We start from the raw sequence: 22612 nt of genomic DNA, 5'->3' as shown, positions 1-22612 counted from the left end.
GTCAAGTTTACATTTATTTTCATCGACTTTTCAGGAGTTGCTTTTCCCCAACATCTTGTGGAGCGTAAAGCTTAACTGGCTTGAAGCCAACGTTAAGCGCATCATTTCCTTCTCCTATGGTGTGATGTTTGACCTCGTTAAATTTACGCACCTGTGTGAACTCATTCATTTAACTTTTTAATTGCTAAATTTAAATGTCTTTCACTTCCTTTGTTGGCGTAGTACAGCAGTTAAGACCTCAGGTTTTCTGCCTTCACGTCACCTGTTTGCCTACTAACACTTTTTTTTTCCTCCACACACACCTCCAATTACCCGGGTAATGCCGGGCACCCACGCTAGTCTATATATATATAAAGGGCAAAATGTGTAAGTGTATGTATGTTTGTATGTGTGTGTGCATGTGTGTTTGTATGTTTGTCTCTCACTTTTTTTTTTCATTTTTCTTAAACTTTTTTCTTCTAGGGGGTGGGACATCCAACCAGATGTCTGACATTTACCCCTATTTTAGTGAGTCCAACCAAGAGATCTTTTCAGGATTCTAGCCGTCCCTTTCAGTGCAATCGTTTGTATTTCACTTGCACTTGGTTCACCGGGTATGCTTGCTATGTACTTTTTAAAGTTCTTTTTCATAAGCCCAGTTGCTCCTATGATGACTGGTATGTGTGTGTGTGTGTGTGTGTGTGTGTGTGTGTGTGTTTGTAAGTCTCACAAAAACTTTCGACAGAGGCGATGGATCATCACGAGATCGGTATCGTTTTAAAGTCGACCCTTCGGACGACAAATATAAAAAAATTTGGCCAAAAACATTAATTCCTTCACCCTCAACTGGGCAGTTTTCTACAAGGAGAGGTTAGTTTTTTGCGTCGCCATTTTTGCAAGTCATCGTATCGGTTGGATTGACTTTGCTTAATTTGAATGCTTTCGACTTCCAGTCGCGTCGTGGAGCAGCCGTAAGACATCAGATTTTCTTTCACTTTCTGTTCCACCTTCACGTCAAGGTTCGAGCCTGCCTGCCTATTACCACTTTTTTTCTCTCTCTTTCGCCCCTCGTCATCTCCCCCACCCCCTACTACCAATTTTTACCCCCCCCCCACGGCCGTCTATAAATATAAAAGCGGAAATGTATGTATGTATGTATGTATGTGTGTTCGCTTTTTCTGTGTGTCTCCAAAAGGCCTCTTTCAGAGAAGCGGTCGGTCGGTTCACAACTTTAAAACTTTTTATATCACATATAAATCATAATATCTCACAGTTAACAACGAAGCTCGCCTGTCTATTTAATTTGCTCGATTTCTGGAAGATAAATATTCAACATTTGTCGCTCGCCGCATGTGGTTTAGTCTTTTTCCTATAACATCTTGGGGGTGGGGAAAAAAAAAAGCGTTCAGCAGTAAATGAAATACTATCCCGCAGTCAAACTTGACCTCATTAACTCATTAAAACGGGCACCTGCTAAATCCAACTAATTAAATAAATTCAAACGTGTTTCTCTTAGCATCTCGCGGTGGGGCAATGGTTAACAGTGCACATTTTTTTTTTTTTTCACACTTTAATTTACAACTTTGCCTCAAGGGTTTCGGTTCGATCCTCATACTTACTTTTTTTTACCCCCCCCCCAAACACCCGGGCAACGCCGGGTACCCCTCGCTAGTCTTTAATAAAAGGTAGTCATCGTCCATCATGATAATGCTCGTCTTTACAAAGCACTACCGACCAAAAATCTCCTAGGAGAATTTGGTTGGGAAATTTTATCCCATCTTACATGTTCTTCTGATCAGGCTCCCTTTAATTTTCACTTATCTTGAGAATCACAAAACCATTTAGATGGTCTTAGTTTAACATTCTGAGGTACATTCACATTTCACATCAAAATCCAAAGAATTTTATTATAATTATTTATTATTGGCATTTATAAGTCGTTTAGAAACAAAATCCAGTATAGAAAGCAAAGGTCGTTATTGTTAGATTTTTTTTTACAAAGGAGTCACCACTTATCAAGGCCCGGAGGCCACTCAAGGATAAGAGTAAATGAGTGTACAGTAGTCAATGGGAAAATGTTGTAGCAATCATTATTAGTGGAAATTTGGTAAATTGGATTAGCTAAGGGGATGGCTCATCAAGGACTTGTTTACATTGGACTTGAAGACAATCATATTGTAGTCAGTTGGGAAGCAGGGAAACGGAACAGAGTTCCACGGGTGTGCAGTTCTAAGAAAGAAGTTTTGTTTTTGGAATCTACATTTAGGTTTAGGCACAGATAAAGAGTGAGGGAAATTGTTGATAGTGGTTTCAGCTAGACGGATGCCTTTTGTGAAAGTCAGGCCAGGGAGGACCATAGATTGGAGCTCAGACGAACACTTGCCATGAAAATAACGATAAAGCAGAGACAGGCTGGCAACGTCTGTTCTGTGGGGAAAAGGTTGCAAGGAAGAGAAAAGAGCATCCCCCACTAGGCTGTTCTAAAAACAGTTTTTAATTTTTAAATAAAATTTTAAATTGACAGAAACTTTTGCACCGACAGAATAAATAATTTAATTTATGCAGAGATCAAGTTAGTAATTACGAAACTAAATATATAACAAAAAAATACCTTTTTAAAAGCCCAACAAAAACTTTTACATGTCTTGTGACTCTTTAGGAGTTATTTTCCTTGGACAAACTGGGAAGTTATCTCCCTTGAACAAATGACGACGATTGCAAAATTTGCTTACAATGTTCAGGAGTTATTTCCCTTGAATTATTATTTGCAAACAAAAGATGAACTTGTTGGGAATAGAAGCTAACTCAACGTTTCCACATTACTAAGAAAGGATGAATTCACAATTAAGTTTTCATCTCATGTTGGGAATTGAATTTAAAAACCAAATTCATCATCTTTCTGGCCTTGGGCTTGAAAATGCTGGGTTAGCTTCGAGCTAATTCAACATGTTCACATAATTATAAGCATTGAAATTACTGTACACATAGATTCGAAAAAGTTTTCAAAAAACAAATATATAACAAATAAATGTTATCAAAGGCAAGATAAGTTACTTTTCTACCTAACTGGATAAGTTTTTAGTGTTTTTATTTAATGTAACATGTTTATTCAGCTCGAAAAACATACAGTGTTTACCGATGTATTGGAAAATTAAAAATGGCGCCCAACTCTCTCTTTGACATCGTTAGTTTGAGAAAAGGAGTTAAAAAAAAAAAAATAAAATAAAATAAAACTAGACAAAATACTGTTAGAAACCCGCTCAATATATGTTACCGTGACATAGACTGACATTGGTGCGTTTGTTGTCACGAAGAAAATATAATGAATAATTATTGGACAATTTTTTAATGAAAAACTGAAATTCAAATCCAGAACAAAAAAAAAAAAAAAAAGAAAAAAAAGCACCCATTGTAAAATAAAGTTTAATGAATAAATATTTTGAAGCTTCTACACTATTAGGACGAAATTTCAGAAATTCGTAAAACTGAATTTCACATGAAAACAATGGTGTCTACGTATTCCCCGTATTTTAAAGATGATTATATCCAAAAATTACGAAAATCGATAAGGTAGAAAAGTATTTATTAAAGAAAATAAAAAAAATAGAATTTGATGAAAACTATCGTAAGACACAGTTCAAAAGGGAGGTAATTTTCCGTTTCGATTTAAACAAGGTGGCAGCAATTTTTCACCTGCTCTGCTAACATGATTAAAGTTGTTGTTTTGTTTTTTTTAATAATTCAGTAATATTCAGGTAATTCCGACTGCATAATTTGGAAGCTATCATAGTAATTTATTAGAATTGACAAAAAATCAATAGAAAACATTGTTTTTTTTGTTTTTTTATCTGAGAACTCCATTAGGTGTGTCAGAAATTTCGTGAAAAAAGTGAATAATTCCACCCCATCTTTTCAAGCTTATAACTCCTCGAAAAATGTAATTCAAGCCCTAATTTTTTTTTTTCAATTAAAGGACTTGCTCCAAGGTTTCATTAAAAAAAAAAAAAAAAAAGTGTTTTTTTTTTTTTTAAAAGGGTTTAAACTTCGGACTTTACAGGTAAATTTCTAAAAAAACAGTTCTTTTTTTTTTGTTTTAAATTTGAATATATTATTTATTGACCTTTTCTTTTCAATTTGTGATATATAAGACTTTGGTACATAAATTAATTATTTACTTTTTAATAGACATTTCAAAATGGGAAGCGTGAATTATTCGACCCCCTTTCTTTCCAAGCTTATAACTCCTCGAAAAATGTAATTCAAGCCCTAATTTTTTTTTCAATTAAAGGAGCAAGGACCAAGGTTCCATTAAAATAAAAAGACAAAAAGAAAAAACAAATTATGTGGTTAAAAAAAAAGGTTTTAAACTTCAAACTTTACAGGTAAAATTCTAAAAAACACTACGTTTTTTCTTTGTTTTAAATTTGAATATATTATTTATTGACCTTTTCTCTTCAATTTGTGAGTAAATTAATTATTTACTTTTCAGTGAGTAAATTAATTATTTACTTTTTAATAGAAACTTGAAAATGGGGGGGGGGCGTGAATTTAAAAAAAAAAAACGTTTGTCTAAAATATTATATTCGGTTTATTGGAAAGAACATACAATTTCACATTGACCCTGAAAATATCGTAAAAATAGAATCAATAGAAAAATTTTGATAGATTTTTAAAGTTTAAAAATTGAAAAATATTGAGTTCATAAAATTCATTACTGTTTAAAAAAAAAAAATATTTCTATTACTTTTAAAACAACTTTAATAGTTTATTTTGGAAGTATAATCCATAAAGAAAATAAATAACCCACTTTTAACAGAGAAATTACGAGATTTTTATATTTTATTCGCAGTTTCGTGTTAGGCGTTTCAAAAATTCCTACAAAAATTCTGGGTTTGTATTACTGTACACATAGATTCGAAAAAGTTTTCAAAAAACAAATATATAACAAATAAATGTTATCAAAGGCAAGATAAGTTACTTTTCTACCAAACTGGATATATTTTTCGTGTTTTTATTCAATGTAATATGTTTATTCAGCTCGAAAAACATACAGTGTTTACCGATGTATTGGAAGATTCAAAATGGCGCCCGACTTTCTCTTTAACACGGTAAGTTTGGGAAAAGGTGTTATAAATAATAAACTAGACAAAATACTATTAAAAAACAACCGAATATATGTCAACCTATGTCATGGTAACATATATTGAGCGAGTTTCTAACAGTATTTTGTCTAGTTTTATATTTATAGCACCTTTTCCCAAACTTACCGTGTTAAAGAGAGAGTCGGGTACCATCTTGAATTTTCTAATACATCGGTAAACACAGTATGTTTTTCGAGCTGAATAAACACGTTACATTAAATAAAAACACCGAAAACATATCCAGTTAGGTAGAAAAGTAACTTATCTTGCCTTTGATAACATTTATTTGTTATATATTTGTTTTTTGAAAACTTTTTCGAATCTATGTGTAGAGTAATACAAACCCAAAATTCTGATACACCTAGAACTCCATTTATCAGCTACAAAATTTTGTGCTAATAAGTGTAGAAGCGCTAATATTTTTAATGTTTTTTAAGAAAACATTTGCTTTCATCGGCCAAGTATTACAAACAAAAAATATTTATCGTGAGTTAAAAAAAGTCATAAAAAAACAAATAATAAAAAAATTTTGTTTGTTATTTAAATATATACACAAGAGAACTTCCATGGGCCTTCCGGAAGTTGTTGGAATGGTACAAGGGCATTGCAGCCGGAGGAGATTACTTCGAAGGGGAATAGATTTTTATGTTTGTACTATCAATAAAAGTGCACATACGAAAAAAAAAGTCTGTAACCTTATTGAAGGCGTCTCATACAAGTTTTAATCTATGTGATAAACATTATTTAGCTTCTACACTATTGGGACGAGCTTTTGAGCTTTTGTAGTCGATAAATGGAAGTTTCAGATAAAAAAAAAAAACAATGGTTTCTACTGATTTTTTTTTTTTTTTGTCAATTCTAATAAGTTACAATGGTGGCTTCCAAATTATGCATCCGAAATTGCCTGAATATTACTGAATTATTAAAAAGAACAACTTTAATCGTGTTAGCAGGTGAAATATTGCCGCCATCTTGTTTAAATCAAAACGGAAAATTACCTCCCTTTTGAACTCTCCTGTATCCTACGATCGTTTTCATCAAATTCTATTTTTTTATTTTCTTTAATAAATAATTTCTTACCTTATCGATTTTCGTAATTTTTGGATAAAATCATATTTAAAGTACGAGGAATACGTAGATACCATTGTTTTCATGTGAAATTTAGTTTTACGATTTCCGAAATTTTGTCCTAATAGTGTCGACGTGCCTATTTAGTTTATTATGACTCCGGACAACGACGGGTAGCCCTGCTGGTCCACAATAAAACAGCCTTTCAGTTCCTTCGCCAAGTTTTATATTTTGAAATTATTTGGTCCGGAGAGAATTTCTTTCCGCTGTTGAAGTTTCAGTTTCCAAGGTGGAAATGTAAATTGTGTTAGAGAAGAGTCTTGATCTCATGTATCGTTAGACCAACAAGGGCTAGGAGCAAAGTGTAATATCTGTTCTGATGCTACACTTCGCCTTTTCTGACCTCGATCAGTGGAAGAGAAATCCTTCTAGACGGAGGTAATTTTTATTTCTTTACTGACTTCAATCAGTGGAGAAGAAATCCTTCTAGACTGAGACAATTTTAATTTCTTTACTGATCTCGATCAATTTTTATTTCTTTTCTGGCCTCGATCAGTGGATGAGGAATCCTTCTAGACTGGGGCAATTTTTATTTCTTTTTCTATCCTCAATCAGTGGAGAAGAAATCCTTCTAGACTGAGGCAATTTTTTTATTTCTTTTCTAACCTCAATCAGTGGAGGAGAAATCTTTCTAGACTGAGGCAATTTTTTATTTCTTTTCTGACCTCAATCAGTGGAGGAGAAATCTTTCTAGACTGAGGCAATTTTTTATTTCTTTTCTGACCTCAATCAGTGGAGGAGAAATCTTTCTAGACTGAGGCAATTTTTATCTTTGTTCCCTTTTTTGGGCAGCTGGATTTTCCCCACATTAAAAACTGACCTTGTGTCTAACTCTGCCCTCGTGGAGAAGCAAGTAAATAGAAACAATGAAATAGAATGCTCATCAAGTATTTTTATATGCACTTTTTCTTGTTCAGTTTCCACCAATCAAAGATCTCGGTCTGCCAGATATGATTATGTCGAAAGAACCTGACCCGTTAAACCTTCGATTCAAAAAGGATCATCTGGATATATTTTGTAAGACTGAAACTTTTGTTTATTTTTGTTCATTTTTACTTATTGCTTGTTTATTTTTATTTTTTTTGTTCATTTTTTTCATTTTTTGTTAACTTTTTTATTTTTTGTTAACTTTTTTATTTTTTGTTAACTTTTTTATTTTTTTTTATTTTTTTTATTTTTTGTTAATTTTTTTATTTTTTGTTAATTTTTTTATTTTTTGTTAATTTTTTATTTTTTGTTTATTTTTTCATTTTTTGTTTATTTTTTATTTTTTGTTTATTTTTTATTTTTTGTTAATTTTTTTATTTTTTGTTAATTTTTTATTTTTTGTTAATTTTTTTATTTTTTGTTAACTTTTTTATTTTTTGCTCATTTTTGTTTATGGTTATTTCATCTTGGTTTTCGCATATATATATTTTTTTTTACTTCATTATGATTTTAAAAAATTTTAGGAAGTTGAGTTAGTGCTTTTCGGGCACTCCCTAATAAAACAAATAATTCGACACAAGCTACTGAATAAACAAACAAACAACTTTGTAAAACTTAACAAGGAAAAAGGTTTATTGAAGCAAGTCAGGGTAAGATGGCAAAAAGATATAACTTGGATAAAACTTGTCTGCCTTTGCCCAGTAGTTATTCCCAAGAGGGAATCGTCGATACCGGTGTAGGCAGAGAGAGAGAGAGAGGAAACAGGTCCACTCTCTTTGGCCTCTGGCTGGAAAGGGAAGAGTTTTTCTTGTCCGGAACAGAAGCAGTTAGAGTTCCTTAGGGGGTAAGGAAGGTCCATGCGCTATGCCTCTGATTGGTCAGTATGTGCCATATCGCATAGTCAGGGGAGGCACTGATGCACAAGAAAAGAGTTCTATTTGTTTCTGCTACAAAAGTATCACCATCACCAAATGATTAAAACATTCGTATAAAAAAAGTTACTTATGCCTGAAAGTATCCTGTATGTCTACAAGGCCACCATTCGCCCATGTATGGAGTTTTGTCGTCACATTTGGGCTGGTGCATCTGCTGCTTGTCTCTCACTCCTGGACAGAAAGAGTCGCCAACCTGATAGGTCCTGAACTGTCATCTAAGCTTCAACCTCTGTCCCATCGGCGAAATGTTGCATCCCTCTGCCTGTTCTACAAGTATTTTAATGGTGGATGCTCCGACAAACTATAAGCTCTTGTACACCCTTGACGTAAATACCCTCATCAAACCTGACAAGCTGCAAAATCCCACCCCTACAAATTAAAGATTCCTATATGTAAGAAAACCTTCTACTCTAATAGTTTCTTCCCGAGAACTGCTAGACTTTGGTATTCCCATTCAGGTTCCTGCTTCCCCAACTCTACTGACATGCAGAAGTTCAAGTGTAATGTGAACAGACATCTTGCTGCTCAACTCCCTACATATTATCCCTGCAACTTATGTCCCTGAGAGTAACCCCCTATGTCAAAGTGGCACTGTACCTTGTTTGGGGTGAAAATGTAATAAAAAATTTCAAAAGAAAAAAAATCTCATCTCGGTTTTCACATATATATATATATATATATATATATATATATATATATATATATATTACTTCATAACGATTTAAAAAAAAAATTATCGTCATCATCATCATCATCGCCAAATAATTAAAACATGTGCATAAAAAATATTGAATCTTTATTATACAGCGAGCCCCTCTCTTCAACTGATCCCTCCTCATAAATTCTAGCAATTCTAAAATCCTTCTTATATTCCAATTGTAGGGAAAATTTTGGTGTGACTGCAGTCATGGAGTTGCACTGCTATGGGTGGCATGTGTGAACTCGAAACCCGACCAACGGGATACAGAAAGGCGACAAATCATCAGGTTCAATCGCATCTTAATTTGCATGAATGAGACAATATAAGGCCGGCAGTGAAGAGGAAGGGAGTTGAGTTGAGTTGAGTTCTCGAGAACCGGACTGAACGTGTTAGAGCGGAGAATATGTTGCCAAGAATCCAGTCTCTAATAGAAAAAAAAACGAGACTGGATTCTTGGCAACATTCTCCGCTCTAACATGTTCAGTCCGGTTCTCGAGAACTCGACTCGACCTGATGATTTGTCGCCTTTCTGTGTCCCGTCGGTCAGGTTTCGAATTCGCACATGCCACCCTTAGCAGTCCGCCTCCATGACTGCAGTCACACTAAAATTTTCCCTACACCAACCATATTTCGTACAAATAAACTTCACACTTGACTTCTCTCATTACGCATTTTATCCTGACGATTCACGATGAGACAATTGCGAACATGAAAGAGAATATTATTTTTTCAGGAGAAGGGGGGGAGCTGATAAAAAAAAAATACCAGTTTTGTAAGGGTTTGTTGTGTATTTTTCAAGTTTTAGCTGGACATTAGCAATGGGACGATTCCAATATTTTTCCCGATTCCGATACAATTACTGATTCTGATATTTTATAAATCTCTAAATATTTAACTGTACAGCACAATCACATTGACACACCAGTTCTTGCCAGATCACTGAAGTTAAGCAACGTTGAGCCTGGCCAGTATCAGATGGGTGACCATTTGGGAAGGTTAGGAAATGTATGTACCTTCTGGGAAGGTTGGGCGTGGGGCCATCACCCTCACCCTGTTAAAAATACTCAGTCGCTACAAAAGCATCTACAAAGTTGTAGATGGTCTATGCCCCTTAGGGGCTCAAGGCTATGGATGGATGGAAATATTTAACTATAAAAGTGTTATTTTGTTCCGATTACCGTAAAATACACATGGTTAGTGTACATATATTTTCTCAAACGTAAAAACACACTTGTGATGGAATGACTAAGAGATTTTAGTCTTATTGGAAGTTTAAATCAATAAATATTTATTATTATTATTATTATTATTATTATTATTATTACAAGCAGTGGAAGATATTTCTGAAACCAAAATCAAATAAAAAAGATAATTTAAGGAATCGGTTTTGGCGTCGGAAAATAAGCTCAAATTTTTCCGATACCGATTCCGATACCCCAAAAAGCTCTGAATTTTCCGATTCCCGATTCCAATTAATCGTCCCAACACTACTGGACATACAAACTTCAAAACACATAGACTGAATAAAGTTATTTATAAATGAAATAGATGCCTTGAGTGCCATTAGCTATAATCGAAACCAAAATCAAGACTTATGAAGACTTCTTGGTAAAATTATTTATTACAAGAAATGGAAGTCCATCTATAATATAAATCTCACCTGTCTGTTTAAATGTATGTATGTATGTATGTATGTATCACAAAAACTCATGACAGAGGCGATAGATTTTCACAAGATCGGTATCATTTTGAAGATCGACCCTCCGGACAACAAATATCGAAAAATTGATCAAAAACATTAATTCTTTCACCCTCAACTGGGTATTTTTCTACAAGGAGGGGGGGGTACTTTTTTGGCAATATTTTTGAAAGTCATTGCCTCTTTTCTTTTAACCTACGTCACTTCCGGTTTGGCAATGGGCGCAACAGCTAACATGTCATGTTTTTTTTTTCACTTTCTTTTCCTCCTTCGCGGTACGGGTTCAAGCCTGCTTGCCTGCTACAATTGTTTTTTTTTTTTGTTTTTTGCTCAACACACACCTTCAAACACCCGGGCAACGCCGGGCACCCATGCTAGTAACAATTAAACGATAGTCACTCGGATGTAAGCGTGACACACAAAATAAACAACATACACGCTCTCCTATTAAGATGTAGATAATATTTAAAAACATGTTCACTTCCTGATGAATTATATAAATGGCTATTTAATCCTTCACCCACCCCCACCACCACCACCACACACACAAAATTTAAAAAAATTTCTTTTTCTTAATTTTAGATATTATTTTTCGGAGGTTATGCTAATTTAAAAAATACAAACTTTGTAGGAGTTTGTTGTGTATTTTTTAAGTGTTTTTTTCTTTTTTTTTTTTTTTTCAGATAACGCTAATCAAGTCAAGCTGAAACAACACAAGACTGATGCAAAGAGTGAGTGGGTGACCCGCAAGACACCTGAGCCACTTTGGGCGAAGTCAATGTTTTTACTGAAAGAACCTTTCCGTAAAAGATATGCGGCTTTTACAGTAAGTTAATTTAGTTTTCTGTTTCATGTTTTTGCTTTGTTTGTTTTAGGATAGACTGACTCTTTGATTTGAAGAGAAGGTTAAGGTTATTGTTAAGGCTGGGGTTTGATGGGAAGAAAGGGTTGCTAGTAATTTATGCATTCAGTATACATGCTCTGCTCCAAACAAATCAGGCTGTCTAAAGATACCGGTTTCCTGACCTAAAATGCACCAAACAATAATGTCATTGCTTTTTTCCCTTTACCTTATTTACCGTTATTTCCCTGGCAAGTGCCCGTCTGAGCTCCAATCTTTGGTCCCTGTCGTTAGTTTATGTTTGTTGTTATAAGTAATTGATAACCAAGTTGTGGTTTTATTTAATATAGAACTTTGTTGACATATTTACATAAGAAGAGAGATTGAATGTACGTGTGTAGAGGTCTACGCCATGTTGTTGAATACGTATGTATTAGGCGGTTGACATCAATATTCATACGCCATGATTTACTTGTTACGCGTATGAAAGTAGTTCTATGATAACACTACAGTCCCCTCTTACAAATCTTTCACAAAAAACACTCATCTAGCTGAAACCACTGCCAATAATTTTCCCCACTCTTTAACTGTGCCTACATCGAAACATAAATTCCATGAACAAAGTTTTTTTTCTTAGAACTGCACGCCTGTGGAACTCTCTTCCGTTTGCCTGTTTCCCACCTGAATACAACTTGGATGTCTTCAAGTCCAACATAAACAAATTGTTGATGAACCACCCCCTTAAGTAATCCAATTCACCAAATTTCCATTACTAACGATTACTACGATATTAACCCATTGATTACTGTACACTCAATAACCCTTATCCTCGAGTGGTCTCTGTGCCTTGATAAGTGGTGGCTCCTATGTAAAAAAAAAACCTTTGTAAAACTCAATCATGTTCTGCAAAGTCAAAAACGACCAAAGCAAACATGAAAAATATTTGAAGGCTGTTAAGTGTTGAGACATTATGTTGAACAAAGATGGCGGTGAAGAATCAAATGCAGGTTCGTGACAGACACGACAGCAAACTGATTGAATCCAAAAATTCGACAATTTTTATAGTAACTTTGGAAGATTCTGATTGGTTGGTTATTATAACTTGTGGTTATAAAAACGATCGTCGAAATCATTGGTGTCATACCCCTATTAGGAGTCAAAAAAAAAAAGAGGCCTCATGTTTTGACAAGCTTCTTGGCTTGACCTTTACTCCTGATCTTAAATCGAACACATACATTACATCCGTTGCCAAGGCCGCTGGAAAAATGGTGAGTAGATATCTTACTGCTAAAACAAAGACAGGCTCACAACGTCTCTTCTGTGCGAGAGAGGCTGCAGGGAAGAGAAAAGGGTATCCCCCACTAAGCCACGAAGTCTATTTTGTACTTTGTCAAGGCAGGATAGGCTGTTTTTAGCAGCTCCTGCCCAGATGTGGCAGCAGTACTCCATCCTTGGACGTACTTGGCTTTTATACAGATAGAGGCATCAGTAATGAGATATCTTCTGGAGCGGTAGAAGGATCCCACCATTTTCCCAGCGTCCTTGGCAACAGACTTGATGTACGTGTTCCATTTTAGATCAGGAGTAAAGATCAAACCAAGAAGCTTGTCAAAACATGGAGCCTCCCCAAGATGAGAGCCATCCATTCCAATTGATGCCAGATGGGGATCAGAGCGTGGATGATGTAAAGATAGGAGCCTGGTTTTGGATGCATTAAAAGTGACCAGCCAGCTCTTCCCCCATTGTACCACGTGCTCAAGATCAGAGGAGAGAGAATTAGAGAGAACTTTGTCATTTACGGTCTTTGATGTGTTGCCATAGATGGTCGTGTCATCAGCATAGATGTTGACAAATGATTTAAGTATGTGTTTTGGGAGATAATTGATGTAGATCAGGAAGAGAGTTGGGCCCAGGATGGACCCCTGAGAGACTCCAGCATTAATACAGTGGGCCTCTGATTTCTGTCCATCAACCACTACTCTTATGAACCTAAAGGAGAGAAATGATTTAATGATAGAGAAAACATTTCCAGTTATACCGTAGCTGGAAATCTTGTGAAGTGGGCCTTTATGCCATACCTTATCGAAGGCCTAGAAAGGAAGACTTTGTCAAGAGATTCCCTAATCCTATGAGATATAACCGTTAGCACATCTGCTGTAGATCTTGCAGAGCAAAAACCATATTGCATGTCACTAAGAAGGTTGTTTCTGCTGAGGTGGTTGACTACTTCTTTATTTAATATGGATTCCAACAACTTACTCATGACACACAGGAGACTTATTAGTCTGTACTGAGAGGGAGATGACTTTTCACCTGTATTCTTAAATACAGGGCATACTGCTTAGGTTTTCCAGGGTGTTGGAAAGAACTTCTCCTTTAAGCAACGCTTAAACAGTTTTGTAAGTATGGGGTCAAGTTCTGGTTGGAGCTTTTTCAGCACTATAACTGGAAGGCCGTCAGGGCCAGTTGCTTTACTGGAATCAAGGTTCTTGATTAGCTTGGCGACCTCATGCACAGATATTTGTATGTTGCATAGCGTGTTGTCTGTTATAGGAGGAAATACAGGGAGTTGATGGCCTTTGTCGCATAGGGTACAGTTAGCTGCAAAGTTCTTGGCAAATAGTCTGGCCTTGTCTGATACTGACGAGATGACCTCAGGTCCATTGATGATAGTTGGGATAGAACGCACTCTTCTGTTCAAGATCCTGTTTGCTATTTGCTAGAACTGGTGGGAACCAAGCTGCTGCTCAGCTTCTTTGGATGGGACGATTCCAATATATTTTCCAGTTCTGCTACAATTACTGATTCCGTAGTAAATTACCGATTCCGATTCTTTATAAATCCCTAAATATTTAACTATAGAGTTGTTATTTTTCCTGATATCTGTAAAAAAAACACACATGTTAAATATGCAGATATTTTCCTAAATGTAAAAATACACTTGTGGAGGATGATCTATCGATTATAACTTTACTAGTATTTTAAAATCAATAAATATTTATTATTTTATCATTATTAGCAGCAATTGAAGATTTAAAAAAAAAAATAAAACCAAATAAAAAAAGACAAAAGAATCGTTATGGCATTGGAAAACAGCCACCAATTTTTTCGATTCCGATACCTCCAAATTTGTCGATTTTTCTGATTCCCGATTTCAATTAATCGGCCCAACACTAGTACTACATACACATACAAACATACGGCATAATCACGTTGACGCACTGGTTCCCATCAGATCACCAAAGTTAAGCAACGTTGAGCCTGGCCAGTACCAGATGGGTGACCATTTGGGAATTCTAGGCGCTGTATGTGCTTTCCGCTTATCTTGGCATTGTTTCCAGTCATCCTGAACCTCCACTTGCCACTGGCATTCAACAATGTCGAATCAGGGTTGGAGAGTGCACAACTCTTGCCACGCAAATATCATGCGCAGACACACTTACGGTGGGTATCCATAGTTTGTCAAAACTGAAGGAAGCCTTCCTTCTTTATCTACAGGTTGGAATGATAAAATTGTCGTCATAGAAAAGACGACATGGTTCCATTTCCGTTTGATGAAAACTGGTTTTCTTCTTTTGTTGCAGACCATCTACTAGTTGGCCAGTTGTGTACAAATCCTGAGAGCGATAAAAGCCTTCTATCATGTCTGAAAGTGGCACAATATTCAACGAGTGAGATCGGAGATGCACCGCTGTACAACTCATGGTCCCTACAGATCCAAGTTATGACAACAGGACCATTGCCAGCACCCTCAAAATGCAAATCCAGATGGTTCTATGTTTGAAGGACGTGCCCAGAGTAATGAAAATGAACTTTCTGGCCACAGTTACGGTCTTTGGTGTGGTTTCAAGTGAAGGCCGTATCATGCCACCTCACACCTTCGAGGTCGGCTTGAAAGTCACCACCAAAGTGTACCTGGATGTGCTGAAGAGTGTTGTGATCCTCTGGTGCATTCAGGTAGCCGCTGGAAGACCCTGGATGTGGCAGCAGGATTCATTGCTAGCCCACAAGTCCAAAGAGACGCAGGCTTTGTTTCAGAAGGACTGCTACGACTTTGTATCCTTCCCTCACTGACCCCCCCCCCCGATCCCATGACCTGAACCCGCTGTACTATTTCATTTGGTCATAGATTGAGAACATCCCCAACATGACCTCCTCCAAAACACCAAAGCCAGCCTGATTGCCGCCCCCAGTTCCGGACCCGTATCGAGGCAGTGATTGAGGTTGAAGGCGGCTACATTGAATAGATGTCAGCTCTACTACATAATCAAGTTACTTGAATTGATTTTTTTTCAATAAAAGTTTTAAAATAAAGCTGTAGTGTAGCTTTCTTTAGGGCGACATTTTTATCGTTCCACCCTGTAGATGTGTATATGTTTGTGTATCTATGTCTGTATATGTATGTGTATCTATACATGTATGTGTATCTATGTGTGTATGTGTCTGTATATCTGCATGTGTGTCTTGTGTATCTATGTGTTTAAATGTCGTATGTGTGATTATGCTGTATGTATGCTCTGGTTTTTTGTCAGATCACCAAAGTTAAGCAACGTTGAGCCTGGCTCATACCAGATGGGAGAACATTTGGGAATTCTAGGCGCCGTATGTGCTCTCCGCTTATCTCGGCATTGTTTCCAGTCGTCCTGGACCTCCACTTGCCACTGGTATTCAACAACGCTGACTCAGGGGAGATACGGTTGGAGATTGTGCAACTCTTGCAACAAAAATTTCACATGCAGGCAACCTTACAGTCTGAAGGAAGCTACCATATGTTTGTGTATTTATGTGTGTATGCGTGTGTGTATCTATGTGTATATCTGTTAGTATATCTATGTGTATCTATGTAATGGTATATCTATGTGTCTGTGTTTATGGGTTATATGTGTCACACATAGATATACTAACAGATATACACATAGATACACACACACACATACACACATAAATGTATATAGTGTATGTGTCTGTGTATGTGTCTTTATATCTATGTGTTTTTTGTTTGTTTTTTTTATTATTATTTTTCTTCTTTTGAAGATTGTAATGCTGGGTATGGGGCAGCCAAACCAGCTGCCAACATTGCCCTGCTTTTTCTTGAAACCAACCGAGAGCTCTTTTTAGTATCCTCGCTGTTCCCTTAAGTACAATTGTCTGGATCTGTTTTGCACTTGGTTTACCAGAAATATTATTTAGGCAGGACTTCAGGTTCTTCATAAGTCCTGTGGCACCTATGATAACTGGTATGATTGATATCTTCCTAAGATTCCAATTTCTTTTCATATCATACATGAGACCTTGGTATTTGGTCTGTTTCTCTCTTTCAGCTCTGTTCAGCCCTCCATTATTAGAGACACTCACTTCAATCAAGGTTGCAACTATGTGTGTTTGTGTATCTATGTAATGGCATATCTATGTGTCTGTGTTTATGGGTTATATGTGTGTGTCTGTGTACCTATATGTCTGTGTATGTGCATATGTGTCTGTGTATCCTTGTGTGTCTGTATCTGTTGTGAGCGTGTGAACTCTATCATTTCAACTAATGTCAAAAGTCAATAATGATTAGCGTATCATTAGTCTATGCATGAATATAAAAATATTAACAGCATTTCTTATTTCTATTCAGCGGCATCGGCGTCTTGACCGTACAGCGTACAGTGCTTTGATGGACAGAACTGAGGAAGACTTTGTGAAAAGAATACACAACCAGCAAATTGTCAACTGAGTTCAAAGAGCTGTCCAGAGTTTCACAGCCACTGAAATCTAACGGACGATTTTGTAAAACTAGATAGCTTTCATTTTGTTACATATTTTGCATTTTTTGTTTGTTTGTTTTCTTTTTTCATTTTTAAAAAAATTCCAAGGGGAGGTAATTCAAGATTTATTTGATTGGCGTTTTTTTGTTCTTCATCTCAGCTCTAACGCTTATTTGATAACTAGCATGTATACCCGGTGTTGCCCAGGTAGACATGAAGTTTGGTTTGGACACAGATGCTAGACTTAAGGATATTGAGCACTTTTATCGATATCCCAACAACAATTTCAAAAATAACAGAACGAAAAAAAAAAAAAAAGAACAACACCCCACCAGATATTTCGGTAGAAGGGATACGAAGAGAATTAGCTATTTTCCGGATATTGAGCACTTTTTCTTGTCCGTGCGTTGGAACCCCCCCCCCTTAAAAAATGAATCCAAACAACTTTTCTTTCAATCGAAATAGCAGCAACAATGCAACCGAAAAAAAAAAATCCAAGGGAGGTAATTCCAGGAGATTTGTTTGATTGGCGTTTTTTCTTTTTTTTTTTTTTTTTTCATCTCAGCTCTAACACTTATTTGATAACTGAATAAAAACAAAATTTGTATTTTTGCATTTCAGCCATTTGTATCACTGAATGTTATCAAGAAATAAACAATTTTTTAATATTTTTTTAATTGTTCAGATTATTGCTTGCATCTTTTTTTTTTTATTCTCACAACGCTTTGGTCGATATAACCTCCAACCTTCTTCAGGTGTATATTCGCATTGAATGTTATTGGTTGGTTGATTGTTTTTGTTTTACGGCATATCAACCCTTTTCGAGTTATTTAATGCTGAATCCAAAGATTTTGAAGAAAAATTTTTTTAATAGAATATATTTGTTGTTTTCACATCGGTTTCTATTTAACCCATAGTTGGGACCCTAACAGGTACTACCACTCCGGGTCAGAGTGGACCTGGGAGCAATGGTAATTAAAGGGTGGCTCCACACTCCCCAAAGCCCACAAGCTGGAGCCTCACCATTGGATATAGTTTAAGGTCATGTCCAGGACCCCCATTGAGGGACTTTTACCCTCTGCAGGGAGACAGTCGAAGTATTCTAATGCCCCACCGACAGGGCCTGAATGTTATTGGTGAATGGTGTTTGTTTTTGTTTTTCATTTGTTTGTTTTCCTTTTTTTTTTTATTGTTTTTGTTATTTGCGATTTTTTTACAATAAAATTTTTTTAAAAAATGATGAAAACAAGCAAAAAATAAATAAATAAGCAACAAATAAATGTTACCAAAGGCAATAAAAGTTACTAGATAAGTTTTGGGTCAAAGTCCAGCGTTGAAACACATATGTCTTGTTGTATTTAAGAACACATTTTGCCAAAGAAAAAACCAAAAATTATAATTTAAAAGCTTTGAAAAGAATGTTAGGAGGGAAATTAAGACAAGAAATTAAAATTAAATACAATAAGCAACAACTTTATCATACTTAAATATAGAAAAGACAAAATGGCTGCACACGTTTTTGTATGTCCAAGAAAGGCTTTTTTCGGGAGGGGGGGGGTCTCGAGAGGGGGGAGGAGGTCTCGAGAGGGGGGGGTTACTATTTTTGTACAACTTTTTATATACTCCCTAGATCATAATATCCACGATTTGCGAACGGACGTCGTAACTAGATTTATTTACGTTGACTTTTTAAAAATTCATGCTGTTCCTTCCTCTCGCGTGTTTGTTGGTCTTTTCGTATAAATAAAACGACAAACCCTTCATATCAGACGTTTGGGAGTTCCCCCTTTTTTGGGGGGAGCTTAGTTTATCCAACATCATGGAGAAACAAATAAATGAAACGGCAGAAAGCTGAACTGGCCTTCAGCCAACGTTCATTTCTGGACCTGTTTTAAACAATTATGTCTTCTTTTCAAAACGTTAAATACAAAATCGAAAAAAAAACAATTTCACAATTTTCTTACTTCAATTCAAGCTAGGCCGAAAGGCTGCTGAAACAGCTTGCGATATCAATGAAGCATTTGGCCCAGGAACCACTACCAAACGCACAACGCAATTGTGGTTTAAGAAATTTTGTGGCAGCAACGAGAGCCTTGAAGATGGTAAGAGTAGTGGTTGGCCTTCAAATGTCAACAATGATCAATTAAGAGCCTTAGTCGAAGCCAATCCATGCACAACTCTTTGAGACATAACGTATACGACGATTTCCAACCACTTGAGAGGAATTGGAAAGACAAAAATACTTGATAAATTGGTGCCACACGAATCGTACAACCAAAAGAAACGTTGTTATGAAGTGTCATCCTCCTTCTTTTACGCAACAAAAACGACTCGTTTCTCGACCAGGTTGTGATTTGCAATGAAAAGTGTGTTCTTTACAATAACCGTAGCCTCGTAGGAGATGTCCTTTTCTCTTCCCTGCAACCTCTATCTCACAGAAGAGATGTTGCGAGTTTGTCTCTGATGTATCGTTATTTTCATGGAAAGTGTCCGACTGAGCTTCAGTCTATGGTCCCCCCTCGCCAAACTTTCACAAGAAACACTCGTCTAGCTGAAAACACTATCAATAATTCCCCCCACTCTTTATCTGTGCCTAAACCTAAGCGTAGATTCCATGAACAAAGCTTCTTTCTTAGAACTGCACGCCTGTGGAATTATCTTCCGTTTTCCTGCTTTCCAGCTGACTACAATATGGTTGTCTTCAAGTCTAATGTAAACAAGTTTTTGATGGACCGTTCCATATAAGTTATCAAATTTACCAAATTTCCATTTCTAATGATTACTATATCTTCCCGTTTCTACTTTACACTCTTTAACCCTTATCCTCGAGTGGCCTCTTAGCCTTGATAAGTGGTGATGCCTATGTAAAAAAAAAAAACAACAAAAAAAAAACATTTTAACAACAACAAAAAAAAACATTTTAACAACGACAAAACAAAAAAAAAAAATTTGAAGTATGCAAACCTTTTTACCAAAATGACCGGTTTGACATTACATAACCTGAAAGAGGTTGAATATGGTTGTGTTCAAGTCTAAAGTAAATAAGTTCTTGATGAGCCGTTCGATATAAGTTATCAAATTTACCGAATTTTCATTACTAATGATTACTATATTGTCCAATTTCTACTGTACACTCTTTAACCCTTATCCTTGTGTGGCCTCTTGGCCTTGATAATGTGGTGATGCCTGTGTAAAAAAAAAAAAAAAAAAAAAAAAAACGGCAACGCTCAGCATGGTGTTTAGATGCTGAGAAATGTTCCATGACACTTCCCGAAGCCAGAGTGGCACCAAAAGAAGGTAATGCTGACTGTTTGGTGATCTGCGACCGGTTTCATCCATTACAGTTTTTGGAATGTAGGCGAAACCATTACGGCGGAGAAGTACTGTCAACAAATGGGTGAAATGCATCAGAAACTTCGACAACAACACCCAACATTAGTCAGCAGAAAAAGCGCAATTCTCATCCAGGAAAATGCCCGACGGCATGTTGCTAAATTGACCCTGCAGAAGTTGTAAGAACTGAACTACGAAACTCATTTCCAACCTTTTCTTCTTCTTAAGGAGGGCTCTGATCACCTCCTCTTGTTATCTCGTGGAATCTGTTCACTCCTAACTGATTCTGGACCTTTGTTAGTGGTCACAATTCGACCACCCAGAGATCAACCCTTACTGAAGATCATTTCTATTTTTTTCATTTCAGAAGAGTGATAATAGTGGAAAAAAAAAAAGTCAATCCAAAATTAATACTTGTTTTCTCATACAAACTTTTCTAGTAAAATGAAACTTTCATTGAATTTTATTCAAATTGGTAAAGATTTGGCAAACTATATTACAAAATAAAATAAAATATTTAAAAGTTACAAATAAAATGCAGCATTCGATAAAATAAATACTTCTTGTACAAAATAAAGAATTTTTTTTATAAAATAAATGTTTCATAAAAAATATACTTTTATAGAATAAATATTTTTCTAAAGTAAGTATTTTTTATAAAATAAATTTTTCATAAAAAATATACTTTTATAGAATAAATATTTTTCTAAAGTAAGTATTTTTTATAAAATAAATGTTTCATAAAAAATATACTTTAATAGAATAAATATTTTTCTAAAGTAAGTATTTTTTATAAAATAAATGTTTCATAAAAAATATACTTTTATAGAATAAATATTTTTCTAAAGTAAGTATTTTTTATAAAATAAATGTTTCATAAAAAATATACTTTTATAGAATAAATATTTTTCTAAAGTAAGTATTTTTTATAAAATAAATGTTTCATAAAAAATATACTTTTATAGAATAAATATTTTTCTAAAGTAAGTATTTTTTATAAAATAAATGTTTCATAAAAAATATACTTTTATAGAATAAATATTTTTCTAAAGTAAGTATTTTTTATAAAATAAATGTTTCATAAAAAATATACTTTTATAGAATAAATATTTTTCTAAAGTAAGTATTTTTTATAAAATAAATGTTTCATAAAAAATATACTTTTATAGAATAAATATTTTTCTAAAGTAAGTATTTTTTATAAAATAAATGTTTCATAAAAAATATACTTTTATAGAATAAATTCAGTTTTTTTTTATTATTATTATTTTTACTTGAGACGTTGATATTGGATTATTTTTCCTTTCTCCTACTGAAAACGAAAACAAAAAATGCTTCTAATTGACTGAAATGTACTTCTGCCTAGAAAAGTAAAATTTCTTCTCTTTGGTACTGTCAATATATAGGTGAAATGCATCAGAAACTTCGACAACAACACCCAACATTAGTCAACAGAAAAGGCCACATTCTCCTCCTGCAGAATTTGTAAGAATTGGACTACGAAACTCAATTCCAACCCTTTCGTCTTAGCTATTTTGTTTTTTGTTTTGTTTTTGTTTTGTTTTTTGTTTTTTTTCTTTTTTGAGGGGATTTTTATTTTTTGCCCTTTTTAAAAAAAGTTTCTTAAAAATTCATATAAATGGATAAGCATAAAAAATGAAAAGAAAAGAAATCGATTCACCTGAGTGATGAAGTGGTGGTGATGGTGGCCTCTTTTAAAAACAATAACAAACAGCTACACTTTGGAATTCCCTTCCTGCTGCCTGCTTCCCTGACTGTACTGATATGCAGAAGTTTAAATGTAACATAAACAAATATCTTGTTAATCTTTCGTAGACATGGCCCCAAATAGTAGCCCCTTACGTCCAAATGGCGATATGCTTTGTAAGGGCTGAACATAAGTAAAAAAAAAAAGTAAAATTTCTTGCCTTTGATTCTTTTTGTTTCACTTGCTACTTTTCTTTTCATGAGAGCGGTGAATTGGTAGCAACAGTAATGGTTGAAGGGACGTGGTTGCTATGGAAATCAGTCATAAAAAAATGTCGCTCACCTCCTTACGTTTTTTTACGATTTTGAACACCAGTAAATTCATCATAACTTTTGTTTTACTGAACGAAAATGGAACTTTTTTTTTCACAATATAGCTGAGAGTTATCTATTTAGTTTGTTTTTTTTTGGG

At 35.1% G+C, this 22612-nt stretch overlaps 1 protein-coding gene, 1 long non-coding RNA gene and 1 pseudogene across 3 annotated transcripts in view; 2 read left to right on the top strand and 1 right to left on the bottom strand.

Annotated features, from left to right (window-relative positions):
- Positions 1–17764, top strand: part of LOC145263639 (putative uncharacterized protein C7orf78) — a 58832-nt gene extending 41068 nt beyond the window's left edge. For both annotated transcript variants that reach the window (XM_080120493.1, XM_080120492.1), the window contains exons 4-6: positions 7166–7265; positions 11193–11335; positions 16971–17764. In XM_080120493.1, coding sequence (XP_079976619.1) covers positions 7166–7265; positions 11193–11335; positions 16971–17069 — 342 coding nt within the window. In that variant the 3' untranslated portion in view covers positions 17070–17764. The remainder of the gene's footprint in view (positions 1–7165; positions 7266–11192; positions 11336–16970) is intronic.
- The window catches only part of LOC145263640 (uncharacterized), a 417445-nt gene that overhangs the window by 350806 nt on the left and 44027 nt on the right, over positions 1–22612 (bottom strand). The gene's annotated exons all lie outside the window — the stretch shown is intronic.
- On the top strand, positions 14546–14662 carry LOC145263953 (5S ribosomal RNA; annotated as a pseudogene).

This window comes from Euprymna scolopes, chromosome 39 (assembly GCF_053919585.1).
Source record: "Euprymna scolopes isolate OS-2025 chromosome 39, ASM5391958v1, whole genome shotgun sequence".
Classification (NCBI taxonomy): domain Eukaryota; kingdom Metazoa; phylum Mollusca; class Cephalopoda; order Sepiida; family Sepiolidae; genus Euprymna; species Euprymna scolopes.
The sequence above is the reverse complement of the archived record's forward strand: the minus strand, read 5'-3'. Positions and strand labels throughout refer to the sequence as shown.